At 44.1% G+C, this 21,259-nt stretch overlaps 1 protein-coding gene across 1 annotated transcript in view; it reads left to right on the forward strand.

Annotated features, from left to right (window-relative positions):
* The first annotated feature begins 3,552 nt into the window (after positions 1–3,552).
* The window catches only part of CDH4 (cadherin 4), a 416,711-nt gene continuing 399,004 nt past the window's right edge, over positions 3,553–21,259 (forward strand). The window contains exons 1-2 of the mRNA XM_030963158.1: positions 3,553–3,731; positions 5,736–5,847. Coding sequence (XP_030819018.1) covers positions 3,666–3,731; positions 5,736–5,847 — 178 coding nt within the window. The 5' untranslated portion in view covers positions 3,553–3,665. The remainder of the gene's footprint in view (positions 3,732–5,735; positions 5,848–21,259) is intronic.

Genomic DNA, 21,259 nt, shown 5'->3' on the forward strand with positions numbered 1-21,259 from the left:
CATCATTATTTCCTGTTGTGTCCTTTGTTTCTACTTCTGACACAAACCCAGATTAGTAATAATGACTCCAAACCAGTGGTCACCCAGCTGACTCTCCTACTTGAAAAGCAAGAATCTCCAGATCATACAGAAGAAACCCACAGTAAGGTCTGCACACTGTATTAATTTAATTTCTTCTTGTTTATCACACTTTTTAAGAGAACCACTTTTTATCCTTGGCATCTGGGCCACAGCTATTTACTTGAGTTCAGGGAAGTATTTACTTGTCAGAGAATTAAAGGGGTTAAGCCAGCGGGAATATTTCCCAGATAAGGAATTCAGATATCAGCCCTAAGCTAGGAAGGCAAAAGCCTCTTGAGACTTGTTTTCTCACCTCCTGTCCGTTTAATTTGTTATTCCCATGCTTTCACGTACTTGATGGCTGCTTGACAATTTTATTGTGTGTTGTACAGTCCCTCAGTGATCACACCTCCCTCTCCCTGGCTCCCTCTCCGTGGTCACACAGCTCACATCCAATACTCATCTCCACCACCCAGGGTTCTATTGTCCCCTTGGTGTGGCTGTGCAAGTCCCACTGCTGTCAGCAGGAATTACATGTGTGCATCAAGGAGGGGAAAATCCCTCGTGTGCTCTGCTCTCCTTGTTATCCTGGCACAGTCAGCTCTGGAGATGGCTCATCTGTGAGCCTTTTATTCTCTTGGGTGTCGTGAGTACAGCAAGTTGCCTCCTAGGATCAGCAGTTTTGCTCTTGAGGTGTTTAGCAAGTTGATTTACTGTGCACGTGTACACATGAAGTGCCCTCATCCCGCCAGCCCCACATCTGGGAGCATCCCTGTGTAAGATGGTGGAGCTTCCCATTTCCTTTTTGTGCCACAACACCAGTTCCTAACCAGTCTCCCAGCAGGCTCCAAGTGCAGCAAACCCTCCCAAATAACATATGTTCAGGCCCTGCCATCTGAAAATTTGGGAAAAATTCAGAAGGTACAAAAGTGTAAATGGCATATTTTTAATTTTCCTTAAAGATCCAGAGGAAGACATTTTATAAGCACTTCATGTGAGGTGCTGCTAAACAAGGAGTTAGTTCAAATAGTTAGAATCAGTTAGAAAAACTGGAATTCCTTCCAAAATTAATTGAAGTGTTAAGAGTTGAATTAAAATGGCAGAGTGAAAGCAACCACACACATGAACCAGAGATTTCCAACGCCTGAACATGGATCTGGATTCTCCTCTGCTCCTTCTGGAAACATCTCAGTTTGGGAGGCACCTGCTGTTTCACACCGGCCACTGTTCCTGAAAATACAACTGAGAATTCAACTCCATTTGCAGCCTCATTCCTTGAGCACAGTTTGTTACCACAGTTTAGAAAAGCGGGATGGCAAACTAGTTTGGGAAAAAAATCAATTTGCCATCAGATTAGAAATCAACTGTAAACATGTTGAAGAATTCTTTTTTTTTTTTTTTTTTTCACTACTGCTCTGCCTTTTCTTCACAATCTGTTATGGTGTCAGACTTATTTTGATAATACTTGTAGAACTTGTCATATTAACAAAGTTATCAAGCAGAGCAAGCACTTGCACAGCAACAGCTGTAGTCCAGCAAGAGTCAAAATAACTGGCCATTGGTATTTGAAAAAGAATGTCCACATTGTAGTTCCCCAAATCCAAAATATCCTCAGTACTCTCCAGAGTACTTGTAGTTCTATTGAAATAGAAACTGGCCTTAAACCTGGAACAATCTGCTCCAAACTTTGAAACTGAGGATAAAGACAAAAGGAAAAAAAAATCAGATTTTAAAAATATATATTAGGATTTATTTTTGCTGTGATAGTGTCACTCAGCTATTTCTGCCTCTGTGGAAGTGGTTCATAAAAAAGGGTCCACATTAAATCCAATACAATGATGGCATTTATTTGATGTTATGTAACAAACTCAGAAATACTTGTTTAAAAACAAAATAAACCCCATAATCCACTAAGACTGTAAATTGGTGGGGCTGGAACAATCTTTTCATTATTCTTGTCCACAGAGCTCAATACAATGAGGCCTCAGTTCTTTGCTAACGTCTCTAGGTGTTAACACAATGCTATTAAATCTACTCAATAGCCAAAGATGCAGCCAGTGGATTTATGTGTCCCATTCCTTGGGAGACATGCAAATCCCACAGATTGGTTTAATGGCCGGGTTTTTCAGCTGCAATGTCTGATTTTGCACGTACATCAGATAATATGCATCTATTTATGCAAATTGCTGCCGGATTTATAAGCACAAAACACTCGTGCCTGGGAATTCCTATTTGTGGCCTTGAGCTGGAGAAGGAAACGATGGGATTTGGGAGCCAGGGCCCTGCTGTAGGAAAAGAGCAGGAGCCACACTCTGCTCTGAAGCTACTGCTTTCAGTTTTCTGTGAAATTGACTGAAGTTTCGCTTTCTGACCCTGCCTTGATCTGCCTTTATTTTTACACCAGAAATTTGCTAGTTTAGGGGAGTTAGTTTCCTCCGCTACTGATGTGGATGTGGATTAGGCCTGACAAGCCTATTTTCCTCTAAAAGAAGCAGGGCCAGGCTCAGGCTGGTTCACAGATACGGTTGAGGAGGCAATGCTGGCACTACACATTTCTCTACCCTATCCTGGGTTTTTCATCTCTGGATAGATCAGTTTTTTCCTCCCTAGTACATATTTTTTTGTAGCTTTGCTACTACTCCCTCACGCCTGGTTTCTTTCCCTCACAGCCTGGGCTCTGCTCTCCTCACATGATACACTTATGGACGTAGATATTTTCCTGTGAATACTTATTTTTCCTCATGGGATACACTTGGTTTTCACCTGGCCATGTTAGATTTTTGCCCACTGAGAACGTTTCCAGGGCTGTGTTAATTTTCCCCTGGCTATGCTGCTTGTTCCCTTGTGGGAGCATGTAAAGAGGGCTAAAGGAAATGACCTTAGGTTGGGACAGGGGAGATTGAGATTATATACGGGGAAAAAAATTCAATTATGGTGGTCAGGCATTGGAATGGGTTGCCCAGGAGGTGGTGGAATCACCAGCTCTGGAGGTGTTTCAGAGCTGTCTGGATCTGGGGCTGGGTGATGCTTTGGGGGTGACTGCAGCATTGCTGTGTTGATGGCTGGACATGATGATCAGGGAATCACCGAACCTGAGCTGGAAGGGACACAGATCTTCAAACCCAACCCTTCAGTGAATGGCAGTGATCAAACCACAGCCTTGGCATCATCAGCAGCGTGCTCTGTGATGTGAACCCACGATCTCTCTGCATGCGCCGGCTGGTTTGGGCTTCCTTCCCTGGAACACATCAGCTTTTCCCGACAATTTGGACGCGTAAGTTTCTTCTCCGGACAGACGAGGCTCCCGCGGATCGCGGAGCTCGTCAGGGCGCTGAGAGAGGAAGCGGCAGCGCCGCCGAACCCCTTTCCCCCACCACCATCACCATCATCATCATCATCATCACCTTCATCCCCGCTCCCCCCGCGGCGGGGCGGCGCCTGTCGCTTTAAGCGGCGCGTGCCCGCGTGCGCGAGGCGGGGCGCGGCGGCGGCGCGCGGCGGGCGCTTCACCTGCAGCCCGGAGCGGCCGCGGGACCCGGCCGGCTCCGCTCCGCTCCTCGCTGTACGGCACCGCTCCGATCCGCTCCGCTCCGCCCGCCGCGGACATGAGCGCCGGCCCGAGGCGGCGGCTGCTGCTGCTGCTCCTCCTGCCCGTCTGGGGCTCGGCGGCGGTAAGTGGAAACGGGCGCGGAGCCATCCCTGCCGCGGCTCCTCCGCGCTCGCCGCGGCAACTTCGGGCTCGGGGAGTGAGGGTGATGGTGATGGGTGCGCGGAGCTCCTGTCGCTGCCCCCGCCGCGCTGCCGTTTCGCACCTCCTTTTTTAAAATCGAATCGCCGCTATGCAGTTTTAATTGTTGTTTTTTTGGAGCCGTCGCTGAGGTGCCGCCGCGGTGCCGGCACAAGTACGCTCCGCGCTGCGCCTCGCCGGAGAAACTTCGGGGGCAGCGGCGCGTCCCGGCGCGGAGCCGCTCCGAGCCCCGCCGAGCCCCCGCGGCCGCGCTCCCCGCCGAGCCCCGCTCCGCCCGCGCCCGCTGCAGCCTCTAACTTTTATTTTTACAAGCCTATAAACCCGACCGTGGGGGCCCGGTGGTGATGCTCTGAAAGTTTGGGATTTTTAGGGGTTTATTCCCACGGCGCCTGCAATTGAAGGGTTTCTGTAGAACATCAACAAGCGCCTGAACGCGTGGCTGCAGTGTTACCGAGCGAGCCGGGCGGCTGCTGGCTTTCGGGCTGGGCTGGCTGCGGGAACAAGAGCCGCTTATTTTTCTGCCTCAATCCCCCGGTGCCAAGTGGAATCCGTGAGGATGTCCCGAGCCTCGTGGAGGCTGGTGGGTGCCCAGGAATAGCCCCGATGCGCTCTCGTCCAGCGAGCACCGCTCTAATAACGGGGTGATTTCAGATTAGAAGCCCGCTATCCTCGGTGAGACCCTTTGAAATGTTTCCTAATGGCAACATCTTGCCAGCCGCGGTCAGAGTCCAACAGAGCCGCCGCTTCCTTGCGCTTCCCATGCAGTAGCTGGCATCCGTCTCCCGAGCGTGATTTTAAGCCGAGTGCATTGGCTTGTGTTCTGCTTACTAAGCTCATCCGAAAGGACGCTTCCTTCTCTCCTGTTGGTTTCTGTGTCTCTGGTGCAGCGCAGCCGGGGTGCGGGAGTGTCTGGGGGTGCGGGGGTTGCGGTGCTCCCCGGGGGAGGCAGGTGCCCGCCCGGAGTTGCACTTTGCGGGGAGGCGCCGCTCCCGCTCCCCCGGCTGCAGCCGGCGCTGCCGGCTCTGGAGGCGGCGGAGGTGCCGGCAGCATCGCTAAGCGATGCTCTGGCTGGCTCTGCCGACAGCCCGGGCGCGTTAGAAATCCCCTGCCACCAGCACTTGTTAGTGCGTAAATCACCTGGCACTCTCCACGCATAAATCACGGGCTTGTGTGCTGTCAGCGAGTTCCTCTGGAGCCGGGGTCTGGGACCTTCCCTGCCGGGGAATCCCGAGGAGCCCGGGCTGCTGTGACTGGACTGCCCCGTTCCTGTGGCAGAGGCTGGATCCTTTGCTCAGTCCAAAGTTGCAGCTGAGTGTTTCGTTGGCTGCGTCCCTCTGGGTGCTGGCACGTTGTGCACGATTCTGTGCATTATCAGGTTTTTAATTATCAGTGGGAATCCCTCCATTCTTTCCCACTGCCGGGGCAAGAGCAGAGCCAGGAGGGTCCCAGAGGCTGCAGCAGTCAGAAACTGGGATGCTGCTGCAAGGGTGAAGGGTTAGGAAGGGTGTCCTCACCTGGTCACAGGCTCCTGTGTTTCTTCCCCTTCCATGCTGGGGTTTCTCAGTAGCAGACCTCGGTGGTTTGGATGTTGCAACATCAGGCCTTTGCGTGTCTCCAGTGCGAGCACAGCGCCTTGATGAATTGCTGCTCTTTGTTTCCTCCCCTCTTCTGACAGTGCCCACTATTCCAGCCTTCCTACAAACAATGCTCTCTTGTAGTCAGGCAACTATTGCTGGCCCATTTTATTTTTTGCAGCTACAGTATGGATCCACTCCAACAGATAGGCACTCTAACACAAGCAACTTCCACTTGCACACTGCTTTACTGTTCAGGTTTGCTCATGCCTAAACGCTTCATCACTGGGTGCAAAATGTTTTCCCAAACAACAAAAGTCATGGTGTGCATTTTCCTTGTTTTGTTTTTGCAGGCACACAATGGGGATCTTACAGTTAGACCCACTTGCAAGCCTGGCTTCTCAGAACAAGACTACACAGCATTCATCTCCCAGAATATCATGGAAGGGCAGAAGTTGCTCAAAGGTAAGTGGAATAAAAAGCTTAATAGCTTCTGCAATAACTGTATTTTCAGGAGGTGAAAGGAGGCTTAAAGATGCTGGTTTTGATGGTGAAATTGTCTGCAGAATTATGTTTGTAGGAGGATGAAACACTAAGTGGTTTACCTGAGCACAGTTTTGAATACAGATGAATCATTCCAAGTCCTCTGCTGTCTGCTTCAGGTGGATTGTCTGTTACACCATGCGAGGTCATCACTTCACTCTTGAGTCTCCCACTCCCACCCTGTCTGAAGGAACTCTGCATCTGATATTTTAGAAAGTATTTTTATGTATGAAATTCAAAGATCCCTAAATTATCTCTGCTTTGAAATGGATGATAAAGCAGACGTTGTTGTTGGAAATGTGGTAAACAAGCCTACAGACATTCTGTTCACAAATGTGGCATTCATTTTCATTACTGCCCCACTGACAACATGAAAACACAGGCAAAAAGAAACTACCAATTAGCTTTATAGTAATTGCAGGATTATAACCACTTTTGTGCTTGTAAACTCTAAGATGTCTTCATAATCCAAATAATGGTAGATTATCCTGTGTATTGCTCTGTCTCCTTTTCAAGTTAAAAATAATTAAACTTTATATTTGCATGACACAGAAAAATACTTTATTCCAAGAGAATTTTTGAAGATCAGAATCCCACGGCAGCCCAGGAAGTTGGGGAGGATGTCAGGGCTTGGTGCTCTACTCAAGGCTTTATAACTGTGTTTTGCATGTTTTGCAGAGTTTTCCTGAGTACATTTTGCTTGCATGCATGTCTCTGTGCCAGAAAGCTGGGATTTCTGTCTTCCTCCAGACCAAGCACCTGCTCTGTTACTTTGATTTTTCTCAGAAGAGAGGGAGAGTTGTCAGTGTTCTCTCTGGCTTCAGTAGAATCCAGGACTGGACATTTTTGCTCTGCGTGAGCTGGCAATCACTTTTGTTTCTGTGCCCAGTTGTCTTAGTGTTGCTGTTCAGGAATTCTCTTGACTGGCCTGGCATTAATTAGTAGACCTTGGGGAGTTTATTTTTAGTTTGAAGGGTAACCAATGAGGGAATTGGGATGGACAAGCTCAAGATTATGCAACCCTAAAGAGACCAAATACCAATAGTTTACACACTTTGTAGCAGTTTTCCCCAGAAGTGAAGGCGGCTTTACAGGTCAGTCTGGAAACTGGGTAGATTTCATGCTCTTTTAGCTTTGCAAATTATTTGATAAAAAATGTTCTCTGAATACTGTAGAAAGCTATGTCATAAATATATTTGCTCAGAAGAGTGGTTTTTTGCAGTTTAGTGCTTGATAAATTGTGCTGTGTTTATGGAGGGGGGCAACAGGAATGGAGCAGAAGGGTCTGCTCAGAGGCATTGGGCGCCTGTGACTTTCAAAACAGCACAGTGGCTGCCATTTCATTTCTGGTTTAAATGATAGTTTTTAAATATGAAATTATATTTACATAGGCTGTCAAGTTGATTTGAATGAAAATATATTTCTATTTGATTTTATCCTTTAGGGACCAGTTGTAGTTTTACATTAGTCATGGCAACCCTGCTGCTGATTTAGGGCTTAACTCACTCTGGGGACATTCTGTATCCATGCCCCACTTGTAAGATTCATGTCCTGATAATGTTGTCACAGGTTCCATGATTTAAAAGCATTTTCTCAACAAAAGAAGGAAGAAAAAAAGTGCAAGTGCTGTGTTTGCTAATAAGTAAACTATCATCTTTGCACCTTTTAATCTACAGTCAAATACATGCTGTTGTTTATCATAGAAAGCAAATATATCTAATTAATTTATACAATAATGGGCAAGAAAATTCTTCTTCATGCTTGTGTTGTTCTTTATATATATACTCTAGCATGTAAAATTGGTAGTTTTCCAGTTTAGGTTTAATTTTACTTCTTAGCACTTGATGTGTCTGAAGCATAAAATGTTTATCTCTTTCTTCCATCTGGGTGAAGTATTGTACAATAGTTCAGACCAAAAATGGGTTCAGATTGCTTACATTATCATGTTTGATAGATTGACATATGTACTATTTCACACCATCTTACCACGCAAAGCTCTGCTGCCAGCAGCTACCACCATCTTATTCATCAGCATTCAGTAATTCATCTGCAGGCCAAATGGGACTGTTTGCCTGAATTAAACGAAAAAAAAAAAAAGAAAGAAAGAAAGTAGGCAGAAATTCACCTGTCAGTGCTTTCCTGGAATCTGGGGGTTGGAAAAAGCGTGTCTGTAGCTTGGGAGGCTCTTGGGGGATGTCACAGCGTGAACATGAGGTTTTTATGGATAACGTTCACCTTGTCCTTAGGAAGGAGAGGTGGGCAGTCCTGGGACAGTTTATCCCTGAAGGTTTGTCCATCAGAAATCAGGCAGCATGCAGCCCTCAGGATGGTGGTGAAATTCCTCCACACCATGGAGAAATTGGGATGTTCGTGGTTCTGTGTGGCAATAAATAAACTGAGCATTTCCCTTTTAAGCTTTGCAAGATTCAGCTCTCAAATGTATGCACTGTTATGAATGCATCAAAATGAAAGTGTTTATAGTATTCTAGGTTTGAATCAAGTTAAACAGATAATCACTGCTTATAATTGGTTTATTCCAATGGAAATAGCTTAGCCTTAATTTGACAACAAGAGCTTTTACAGAGTCATTGTTTTATTATAAGTATGCCGTAAGCTATTAGCTACTACTTTGTGGTTCATCTTATTTGCCTGAGTCAGCTCTCTAACATGCTCAAAACATACAGATTCTAGCAGGAGCTATTTGTTACACAGTAATTAACTTGTTTATGATAAATGGATGGGAGAAATGTCACGGCATTTTGTTTTATGTATAAATGAAAAGCATCTGCATTCTAAAAATTTCATGTTAATTAGACTTAAAATAGTTTTCCCCAGTAGTGCCACAAATACCACACGCTGCACATCACTGCCAACACTGTGGCCTGATGATGGGGTGGTAGCTGAGGTGATTTGTGGAGCCAGTGCCTTCCTCAGAAATGCCATTACTGCATGTCTTAATGAAAGCTACTGGGGTGTAATCTGTTATACTTTTTTGTCTTTGTTTTTGTTTGCAGGATAATAAACTTAGTCTTGATCATTGATGCATGATAATGTTTAAGATAGCTTCGTTAAGTATTTTCTTCTTTAGCCTAAGGGAAAGATCTCCATGTCTGCAGTATGGCAGAGGACGATTGTGGCACGGGGGATCTTTTCCTCTTTGTTAATTATTCATGTTAACTTAATGTGGTGAGAACATTGGTCCTGAGGGGTGGGGAGCAGGGGCATGTGGGGCTGCACTGAAGCAGTTCAGCAGTGTCCCAGGGGATCTGATTCCTGATGTGAACTCAGTGTTTGGGAGCAATGAAGACCAGCGGCCTCTTGGGGAAGGAGGGAGAGAAGGATGCTGGAAGTGGTGAGCCACGTGATACTCTTGCTATTGGCTTTATGCCCTTTTGGATTTTTTGTAGTGTTTTTTAAGATTATGATTAATAAGAAAAGGTGTTCTTCAGAATTAGAAGTTGAGGTTTAATTGGCACGCCGTGAGCCTTTGGTGACTGGGAGTGGGTGGGATGACATCAGGGTGTTGAATGCATTATTCCTCCAGTGTGGCCCCACCAGGGCTGCAGCACCTCTCAAACACACCTAAACAAAACAGCTCACAGCAGACAACACGAGCAGATGAGAGGTAGAGCCACTTGGTTGTGTTTTCTGTGCATCCCTTGGCGTGCAGTGATTCATGTTTCTGTGCCCAGCCCGAGCAGTGCCTGTGCTGATGGAGCAGGGAACTTCTCTTGTGTGGGCAGCCACGTTTGGGGACAAGTGTGTGGCAGCATGCTTTATTTTCATATGGGGGGATGAATAAACTCTGCCAGCATGTTCTGCTCTAAGCAAATGTATGAAACCAAAGTTAGCCAAGCTCATGCAAATGCATAAAAATGTAATTGCTTCTATTCTAGGATTTTTTTACTAGCATGATTTTTGGTTAAAAAAAAAATACATAAAAGCTTTATTGGAATACTGCTTTTTTTTTTTTTTTTTTAAGAAGAATTCACTACGGAGATAATCTCTTGTAAGTTTTTCAGAAATAGGATGTTCTTCATGGTCAAAAGCTTTTTGTTCTCTCCACTGAGATTCCAAAACCTCCATCCTTTTTAGCCCTCACCACATCCAATATTAAAACTTAGGAAGGCTGTGAATGCTGTTTAGAAAATATCGACTGCATAGACCAAAAAACCCCAGCATCCACAATCTCCCTGGGATAGTGGAGAATACTGTGGATGGTGCAGGCTTCCCACTTTTCCTGGGTTCAGAGTCCAGAAAATACCCAGTACTTACCCATCTGCTGTCAGTTTTGGCAGGAGCTTGGTTCCCACAGGCTCTGAAGGGTGTGTGGATGTCTGAGGCTGCCCTGCCCACAGTCATGTCCAGCTGCCCTCTGGAGTGTCCTAAGGGTGCTTTTGGGAAGGGAAGAGCCTGAGCAATGCTGGATTTGTTCTGGTGTTTGGTGAGGTTGTTGAGCACCTCTTAGGGTTGCTTGGTGCTTGCAGCAGCTCTGCTGCAGCCTCCTGGAATAGCCAGTGCCTTCTCCAAGCTACTCAGAGCTGAAAAAAAGCAGAGAGGCTTTTCCATTCGTGTTTTCATTATTTTCTGGTCTGTGATTCTGCATGAAAAGCGGTTACTGCAGTTATTGTACACATAATTAGCTTCACAGTTCCCTAATAACATCTGAAAGTAGGAGAGCGGCCACTGGAGCCCAGAACTCACCCTCGCCTCTCGTCACTCCTTTCTTGGAGCAAAGGGAGGCAGGCAGGCATCAGCTCTCTGTGTTCAGCTTGCACAAGCTCCAGTGGAGCTGCCTCTCAGAAAGCACTTCTCACATTCTGCAGGACAACTTCTTCTAAAAGCAGTTTCTCTTGATGGGCTCGTTGCAAATCAAAACCATCATTTCCATCATGAGTTCCAGGGGAGACCCCAGAAAGAGCTGCTGCGGAGCAGGGAGCTGCTGATGCCCATGTATTTTTAATGTTGTTCTTCAGATCTAACTTCTGACGCAAAAATGATGTTTAAGATGACATTTTTATCTAAATAAAATTGCAGTTAATGAGACTGGAGTAGTCAATAACACTCTGTAGAGTTAATCCCCTTACACTGTTTAATAACTGTATATATTGCTTTCTAGTTCAGAGCTTTGAACCAAATTCCTCAAACCCAAGCAGAATTACATTTTTCTGCATTCTGGGGAGTTAACTGATTTTTATCTGAATAAATCTGCTTCTCCAACAACAGACTTGAAGCTTCTCTGTTTTTTCAGGGATTTGTTTGTTAGAGAATTGTGCTGCTTCAAATTAGGCATTCTAGATAGGTATTAAGGAAGAAGATGAAACAACAATTTCTGTTGAATAATTTATTCATTTCTTTATTTATGCTTAGGCTTTTAGGAAATAAGCTGTGTCTGGAACAGTATCAATTAGTTATTTATTGTGAAATACCTGTTGTTTTGAACGCTAAGCTGATCATTTTAGGGCTTTTAAGGTTGGAAAATGTTAATTTTAAAGTCGGTTCTTTGTACAGGAATTGACTGTCTCTGACAGAGCTCATGAGCTCTGATCTCACAGAGCAGATGCTGAAAGCATTCTGGAAATTACGGTTTTGCATGTGGCAATTGAAACTTATTTATTCTAGCAGTGAAATATTTTCTTGCCTAATTTTCATTGACCTAATGCCAGTTCTCATTGCCTAATTTCATTGATATTTATGTGCAGGCCTCCTTCTGCCTTAATTTCTACCCTGGAAATGAGTCTCATGTTTTTTTTTTAGATGGAATTTATTTCATTGCAGACTCAAGCTGGGGAAGTACTTGGTTCCACAGCAGCACGGGCCATGTGCACAGCTCATAGAATATTTTAGCAATATAGATAATAGTTAAAAGTCTTATTTGAAGGGCAAGAAGAGATTAAAACTACAGAGGATAGGATTTCATTGAAAATCTGCTGCTTAATGTTTCTCATAGAATGAATTTGAGTAACACAGGGAAAGATGGGAGTTTGTTTGATTTGAGGTTACTGGTATATTCAGAATTAAGGCCATCGCTGTATCAAGTGGAATTTTTTATTTTCAGGCAAATGGAAGTAGTAAGAACTAAGACCAGGCAGGGGTGTTTGAAAAGCAAAGACCAGTCCTTGGCAGCTTTGAGTGGTTGTCAGGGGGTTGGGATGAGCTGTGCCTGTGATTCGAGGCAGATTTCCCCAGATCCTGGTGTGGAGCACTGCAGGAGGAACCTCTGCACGCTCGATGGAATTGATCTGTATCCCTTTCTCTGTATGTAAACCTTTTGTGCCCTAGCCAAAGATTCTGGAGAGGATTTGGCTTCACATTGCATTTTCCTTTTGGTGCCTACATGACCCCCAGGGCTGTTTTTCCAGGGAAAACCCAGAAGTGGCCTTGGCCAGCCCTGCCATGGCAGGGTTTTCTTACTGCTCAGGATGCCATGATATATTTTAGATATTTTATTTTAATATTTATTTATTAGTATTTCTGAAATGAGAGTGCTGGGATTGTTTAGCCTGGAGAAGACTTTATAATTTTATATAAACTCCTTGTGAGAATGTGCTGAGATGAGGTGCACAGAGGAAGGGCAGAACAAAATGAGTGCTAACGCCGAAATGCAGGACGCTGCACTTAAATGTGGGAAGAAACTTTCAGCCTGAGGGTTGTCAGACGCTGGAGGAGGTTTCTCAGAGATGCCATGAGGTCTCTGTTCTTGGAGATACCTGGAACCTTCCTGGATCTGGTCCTGGAGCCTGCTTTGGCTGTCCCTGTGCTGAGCAGGGGCTTGGGCAAGCAGCTCTGCAGCCTCCACTGGGCTCTGACCCTGGGAGACTCTGCAGGTGAACAGATGAAAAGACAGAGGGGTGAACTGAGCTTTTCTTCAAATACAAATCACACAGCTTTAAATAAAAACATTGCAACAGCCTGAAAAACGTGATCTTTACTGGGAAATTGTGTTTCTTTAATTTCTTGGAAGCATAACCTCTAAAGAGGGAATAATTGAAACACCAGGGACCAGCATTCAGCTCTTTGCTTCCATTAATGTCCAGACTTAACCTAGGCATAGTTTGTCTCCTGGCATAAGGAAATGTAACACTTACATTGAAAAAGCACTCAGTTTCCTCTTTATTTTTAGTAGAATGAAAGAGAACATGTGGAGCAACTGTTTAACCCAAAATATTTATCTTATAAGCAGCTACTTCGCTTCTTTCAGGAGGATGTTTGTTTCCTAAGCGAGTTTTCTGCGACATGAAAAACGCTTGGGCTGAACAAGATCTCTTTTTGCCACAGGCTTGCGATTTCTCTTGTTTATGTTCATTATCCCTAATTTATTTATTAATTTTGGATTGCAGTCGCACAGAAGGAGTGTGAAGTGGCAAATGCTCTGGCATATGGGCTGCACTGTCACTGGGAACACTCAGCCGCCCTGTGCCTCGTGACCCCAGGCTGCAGCATCCACATTCCCCTTTCCTGCTCCCTTCCAATACAAATTTATATTTTTTTATTTTTTTTTTGCCATGCCCTCAGTACTCTGGTGCCACTGTTCTGTAGCAGAGAGCCAGTGGCTGTGCTGGTTGTGCTGCTCATCAGCTGCAGCCCATTAACACCAGCCTGGTAATGGCAGCCACTGTGTGCAGCCCACAGTGGGGGTGTTGGAAGCTCCTCCAAGGACCCTGAAGATATGTATGGGCCACCCATGGAGGAGGAAAGTAAAATAGATGCCCTTTCTGCTTTGAAATGAGGCAGTCTGTTTTCATTGATACCCAGAAGCACTGCAGTCATTAAAGGCTATTACTGTGCCTATTATAAATCACAATTTCCTAGCAGTTCAGAGGTTAGTCACAGATTTTGTTACAATGAGTTTGTCTCATAGTAATTCCAATCCTTATTAAACGAAATTGTCTTTAAAATAATTATGAATGTAGCAATTATCCAAAGATAAATAGTCAAGATTACAAGAATTGTTCTATATAGGGCTATGTATCAACTCCCTCTGTCAGTTCATGTCTAGAGAATCATAAAAGGCAGGTCAGTGAAACAAATGTCTGTCACTTCACCACGTAGCAAGAAAAGCATATTGGAATTATTGGTATATGAAAGAAAAACATGCAAGCTTGGTAAGATGGTAGAAAATAAAGAATTACTACAGGTGATAAAGTGCAAGTCAGGACTAGTAAATCATGAGATATAATAAGCTGTTCCTTATGTAGTCAGTGGGGGTGAACAGATAACTGTGTAAATGCCACCAAGAGCTGTTTGTGGTGTCACCTGGATCTGTGTGTTGGTGTTTCCTGGGCTCAGAACTGGATTGGAGGAGCTCAGGAGGATTTCTGGTGCACACTCCTTCCCCAGGGCACAGCTCCCTTGTAACAACTTTGTCCCTGATGTGGGCTTGAAGATCCATGGCTGGGGACCCAAGCCAATATATTACTTTGCCTCCCTTTCCTTCCTCTAAGTAGAGCTCTCTTGATGCAATTTAACCCTGTTTGTATTTGTTATGGACACACGGAACAGTTGCTGATTTTTTTTTTCTCCCCCCAGCACATTTGAATTTATTTCTTTTTAGGTTCTCTAGGCTGAACCTCTCATTTGTTGCCTTTATGTATCGTGCTTGCCTCCCTCCTCTGAGCCCTTGTCTTTGTTACTAACACAATACTCCAGGTTGATGTGATGCTGCCAGCCAAGTCTCACAGTGCTGAACAGACAGGGAATATTACTCTGCCTGTTTTGCAGGCAACACTCCATTTGATTTATCTAATGTGATGATTGCTTTTTTTCTTAGCAGTATGATACTGTTGACTCATGTTCAGCTTGTGATCCAGTATAACCTCCCACATCGTTTTTTGATGAACTGCTACCTACCCAGTCATTTTCTGTATGTGTAGTTGATTAATCCTGCTGAATTGTGTTACCTTGCTCCTCTTCTGGTGAATTACATCTTGTTTTTGTTTTATCATCAGCCTTATCTAACTGGTTTGGATTGTTTTGAATTCTGATCTTGACATCCAACAGAGTTGCAGTTGCATCCTGCTTGTGGATGGTTTGCAGATGTAACCAGCATATGCTGCATTCCTTTATCTGTTCTGTTAATAAAGGATTGAACAAACCCAGTTCAAAACAGGCTGTGGCAGAGCCCATGTGATAGAGCCTTCTGCTCTGACCGTGCACCATTAAAACCTGCTCTGGGTAGTTGTCTCAGAAACTAAAATTGGAATGGTGGCTTGGTGAACAGAGGCTTTAATGTCTTGACGTTGTCTGTTGGGATCTGTGGAAACACAATTCCAAATGTCCTCAGTTGTCAGTACTTTTCCTGACTTTTATGAGAATTACAAGAACTGGGACCATTGAATTTTCACCATCTTGGCTAGATTAATGCAATTTCAGTAAAAAGCTGTTGGAACGTCCAGGCTACAGGACAAAATGTTCACCTTGGCTTTCCTCAGGATGCTGGAGGTCTGCTCCTTAAAAGCCATTTTCATTGACAGAGCTGTTACTAATCCCAAGGTGAGCTGGAAGAGCAGGATTAGATGAAAGCCAAAGCAGGGTTGGTTGTACCTGGATGTGGAATTTGCACTCAGGTGTGAACTGTTTCCACTGATGGCTGGGGATTTCCGCTTTGCCGTGTTCCCATTTCCCAGCCCATCTTGGAAGGTGAGGAAAGCAAGGTGTTCACCCTGCACAGACCAGCTGGGTGTTGCACTGCCTGTTTTTATAGATATGTATTATTCACAGAGCTTTTTAGGAGGCCTAGCCCACAATGACATATTTCACTGTTTAGTGTCTCTCTTTAGTTTTGCCCATCACGCCTGTGTGTTTTGGTAACTGAAGAAAGGCAGATGTTGTTCCCTGTGCTGGAGGAAGAGACTCTCTCTGCTCAAATATTCTGGAGCATCTCAGTCTAGAGGGGAAAAAGAGCTGGGCTAGAGAACTTCCAGTATTTTGCTCCCAGTGAAAATCCTTTCCTGGACAGGCAGAAAAAGTCATTGTTTCAGACTCTGTGTGCCCTGCTGCTTGACTTTTAGGAGCCTGATGTTGCTGGCTGGTTGCTTTGCTCCCTTCAAAACAGGTTTATGCAATTACACATGAAAGGCAACTCTTCTGCTCATCTCCATAAACCTTAAATATTTTTATTTTGTGCCTGAATTATTTTGGAAAATAAGCTTCCATTTATTTACCTTTTTATGGGCTTCTGAACATTTTTTCATTGATTCAGTGCTTCCTTTTAGTCCTCTGTAGAGGCCAAAGCAATGTGGATAAATGGCATGATTTAAAAAAAAAAAGGATTTTTCGTATTTGGATTTTTCCTTTGCTTGTGGACAGAAGGGACAGGTTGAGGATGAAGAGAAATATATGTATGGTTGATAGGATAAAGGAGAAACTATAGGTCAGGGCAAGATTTGGAGCGATGAAATATTCAAGGATTGCAGCTATAAAAAAAATGTTTGGATTGCACCCAAAGATTTCCCCATCCTCTTTTCAAACTGCCAGAAGAGACCCTCATCAGGAGAAGTTCAGTGATCTCTGGAACGCTAAACTCTAGATGCCTGTTCAAATAACTGAATAGGAGATTGATTATCTCTGTGCAAAGTTTACTGAAAGATTTTTCTTCTTTTTTTTTGTTTGCCTGGAGTCTCAGATATAAGAGAAATTCAAAGTTAAAAGGCTGGTTGCTGTATCTGCTAGCAAGCAAACTACTCCAGTTGTACCAGCTGCTTCTGAGACCTCCTGACAAGAAGAAAAGGAGGAGATTTAGGTTGGTCAGGATAAAAATTTCTTCACCAAAGAGGTTGTTCAAGACTGGCACACTGCCCAGGGCGGTGGTGGAGTCACCATGCCAGGTGGAGTTAAAAGCCATGAGGATGTGGCACTTGGGGACAGGGGACAGTGAGTGGTGCGTGGTCCTGGAGGGCATTTCCAAGCTCGGCAGTTCTATGTGGGCAGGGGCAGTTAGCAGAGTCTGGGTTGGTGATAGCAGAGGTTTAGCCCCACCCTGCTCACTGAATGCCCAGGGCATGGCCCTGTGGAGATTCCTGAGTGCTGAATTAACCGTGGTGTTTTGGCAGAGATAAGTGCGCAGGAGGCATTTCACCAGAATGAATCTTCCTGTGTTTTCAATACAACAAGGTTTTATTTTCCCTTTCTGCTGTGAATTGAGACATAGCATTGGCTGTATCCTGTTAAAGAGCAGCAGAACCAAGCAGTGGTGGCACTGCCAATTTTACCTGTGCAGTAATAGAGCAAGTTTCATTGCTTGGGAGCTGAGATGATGAAGCAAAGCTCTGTAAATGCAGCAGTTGTGTCCTTTGGCAATGCACCTGTAAGAGGGAGAGTTTGACATCTGTGGAGTGGAGCTGTTTGGGAAAAGATATAGAAAATTAAAATAAGGGTGGGTGAGAAGAAGAGTTGTGGGTGCCTGGAGCCCTGGGGACTCCAAGAACTGCTGGGCCAGGGTTCATGTTGGGTCTGGAAGTGGTGGAAATTATGGAGACTTAAAGGCAGTATTTCTGCAACAGTTTATTAACAGTCTAAGTGGGTTTTTTTGACCTTTCATCTGCATCAGGTCCCTTGTGAGCAGTCTTTTATTGCAATTCCTGGAGAAATTTGTAGGGAATCCACACACTGAGAAACCTGTTCTTAGGAAAACTGTCCTGGAAAAGGAAAAACAAAAGAAACCAAACAAACCAACAAATCCAACAGCAAAAAATAAAGAAAAAACCTCAAGGTTATATATCAAAATCTGTAACACATACTCAAAAAAAGTTAATATCTAGTGAATGTCAGTTAAGTTCTTCCTCAGCTAATAAATAGCTTAGGAGGTATAAAATTTAATACTCTTAAACTTGCAGAAACCTTTGAAGAACACATTTAAATTGGACTCACTGGAAGAAGGAGATTTAAAACTGACCTGTTCAGAGGTGGGTAGTGAAAAAGATGTGATGGAATGAGGCTGCATTCCTTCAATACAGAGGCCTCTTGCCTTAAGTTTTTGTTTCTTGAGGTGGCTTTTGGAACAGTTTATTTTTAAGTTCTTGTGTAATATCAGCTGAACTGCCCTGGTAACAGTGGCCTGTTTATTTCTGAGCCTATTTTTAAGTGTGTCTGAGGCTCAGCTGGGCTGGGAGTGGGTCACTGTGCCACAGAAAGAGCTTCCAGAGCAGCTGTGTGTAATTCTGCCCATGGCCACACCAACAGGTCCTGCTCACTTTTGCTTTTAAAGCATCAAATCTGTTCCCATCTCAGGATCTCAGGCACCAAATTCCCAATTTCCTTCTGTTCTCTCCCCATCATGGTCACCTGTAGGTAACAAGTGAGATGTGTGCACATTTCTGAGGGTGGTTTTAGGCAGGTTTTCTAAAGTTTATGATGGATTTGGCTTTGAGAGGTGAGCAGATGAGCAGCAGAAACTGCTCTGAAGTCAGAAGAAGTGTTGTGTTCGTTCAGGGTTTATTTGGAAATCAGAGCAAACCAAACTTTGCCTAGTTGGCTTGCTTCCTCAGGAGCAGTAGTACCTCCTGCTTTTTTTCCACTTGTGTGTTTTTTCCTAATCCCAGTGGCAGTCATTTTTTTGGCACTTGCAGTTAGGAGAAGAAAAATTAAGTAATACATGGCATTTGTTTTGGCGCTGGTTGTGACTCATAAATAGGGATAACATCTGTGCTGATAGTTTTTTGTGATATATAACCAGATTGAATGAACAAAGTTTTCATTTATTGCTGTTCTTTTGCCATTGTTATATTTAGGGAGCTCCAGTGTAACAAGTGAAAATATATGCTTATGTATATTGCTCATGAATAGATCAGAATTTATATACATCCTGTGATTTTCAATTTGGCCACTGTGTCTTTTTAAACTAAAAATGGCTTATAGCCATTCCCTGAGCCTAAAACTTTTTCAGGATCCTTCCCAAATCTGAGTCTCTTGAAGGGGATACTACTGCCAAGTCCGCACCATTCTTTTAATTAAAAGACAAAAAAGAGAGAAGTGAAACTTCCAGTGGATGTAAATCCTGATAATCCTGAAATGATGTAAATCGGTGCAGCTCCTTAAGTCATTGGAAGTATTCTGACTTACATCTACTGAAAATCTGGCACATAATATTCCTGCTGGTCCTTTCTTCGGCCCAATAGCTGCTCTACACAGAGTTGGCACCGTGGACAAAGCACTCTCTTACGAGCTGATCGAGGGTGGCACGGCTTCCAGCACTGCTGATTCAGCACAGCAGAGGCCATTTTCCTGATTTCTTTGTGAGTTAGATTAAATTACTCTGCAGGCTGGACTGGAGCCACAGGCCGTAGTTTTACAGCCTTATAACATGGTATCCTAGCCCATGGCATCTGAGAGGTCTGGCTGTGTGTAAAGCTCTTCTGCTTTGCTGCAAAGGATTTTTGGGTTTGGCGCTCGGCCCCTTTGTGAGGCTCACGGCAGCAGGACTGGAAATATTTTGATTGTCTTGTTGAGATACACTGAAGTGGGGCTCTGTGAATGGAGGGAAGGGACATCATGGGGGTCAGGTTAGTATGAAAACTCCACTGTGTTTGTCATGGCAACATTTCTTTAGATTTGCCTTACAGAAATGCAGGATAATAAATAACAAATACAGGATTTAATGAGTATAAGGCAACAGGAGCACCAGCGAGGCAAGGAGCTTGTGCCATCAGAGCTGTTCCGGCTTACCAAAATCTGGGGAAATCCACTTCCCTTTGTGTCTCAGTACAGGTACATTTCTCATCTAATCTGAGCAGATTTGGAGCTGAACCAAGGGAGAGCAGTGGGGAGATGCCTTTTGTGGTGAGCTGTGTCCTGTTCACATCCCACAGAGCTGGGATGCCTGTGGCTGCTCTAGCAGGCACATGGGCAGAGGCAGGAGCAGGTTTTCTGTTTTCTGTTCTCTGGCAGCTGCTGGCTTTGTGCATTTCCAGAGCAGAGCCAGCTCTGCTGTGCTCTGCAGTTGGGCTCCACGACTGCAGCTCGCAGTGAAATCGGTCCAGTTGTCTTTGGCCAAGTCCCGCTCTTGCTCTGATTTACCCTTTCCCCTCCAATCCTTGTGGCTGCAAAAGGGACTCTGGCAAATGGAGAAAACAACTGTTAATGAGGAGAGAAAAGGTCAAACAGATGAAGTAAAAGTCATCTTGCTTCCAGCATAGAGAGCAATCAAAGCTGATCCTGCCCAAGCCAGGTGTTGGACTGAGGATGAGACCAGATTTAAGGAATTTTCACCATAAGTTTGGAAGCTTCACTCTGTCCCTTCTCCCTCACCTGACTTCCAGTCACATTGTTTTACAGCTTTAAGGGGCTTGCATCAGGATGGGCACCCCACATCTGGCTATCTAGGAGTTGCATTATTGTCTTTCTGCTTTATCTCTGTAGTCTAAAAATTAAAAGAAAAGCACCACCAAACAAACCCTCTGGTTTTAATACAAAGATGAATATATTTTTGCAAATAAAAAGTATTTTTGATTCAGAACATCAGGCAACAATTCTCTGGGTGTGATAAAGAGGTGAAGTTCATGTTGCTGGTTTCAGTGCAAAAACAAAAGTGGGCAGATCAGGAAATTTGTTTCTGAGTGGTTTTTTCTATTTTCTGAGCCCTAGTTCAGTCTCATGGACTTTGGTAGAGCTGCTGCACAGAGGGTTTATCTATTGATTTCTGAATGTATTGTGCTGTTAATCTAAAACCTCTTTCCCCAGTGGAATTTCTATTCAGAAGGCTCTAGCCAAGCTCAAGAAAGTTATTTGATTTGGGGAGTTTGAAAGAATAATAAAAGAAGGATTGATGCAGTTGGATTTTCATGAGCTCAGTCTTCTAGTAAAATAGACAGGCTTCTTCCTCCTGTGTGTGTCTGTGGTGGTTGGCTCATTATTTAGGAGGAAAGCAGAGTATGGAGATCACTTAAGTTTTACTGCCTGAGAATTTTGCAATTACGAAACTTGTTCAGAAGAAAGTAATGAGAACAGTTTTGGCGATATAACAAAATATAAAAATTAATGGGTTAGTGCAGTTTTGTCTTTCCATAAATTTGTGTGCTTTATTTCTTAGCAATTTGGCCTTTCATGCTAATTTTTAAACTAGTAAAAATTTAGTGCCAGTATTTGGGAAATCCATGTAATTTCCCAATAAGACATATGTGGCAAGGGAATTGCACCATATAAACCAGGGAACTTTGTTCCTCAGATATTTCCACCATGCTTTAAGTATTAAAGATTAAATAAGCTTTTTAAAAGAGCTGAGACAGGAGAGAAGATGGTGCTTTATGGATCTTCTTGTTATTAAAGTGTTCATTTCTTTTTCTGAGAACTGAATATGGGAATAAACAGTCTTTTATTACAATAAATTCCCAAAAAGTAC

This window comes from Camarhynchus parvulus, chromosome 20 (assembly GCF_901933205.1).
Source record: "Camarhynchus parvulus chromosome 20, STF_HiC, whole genome shotgun sequence".
Lineage (NCBI taxonomy): Eukaryota > Metazoa > Chordata > Aves > Passeriformes > Thraupidae > Camarhynchus > Camarhynchus parvulus.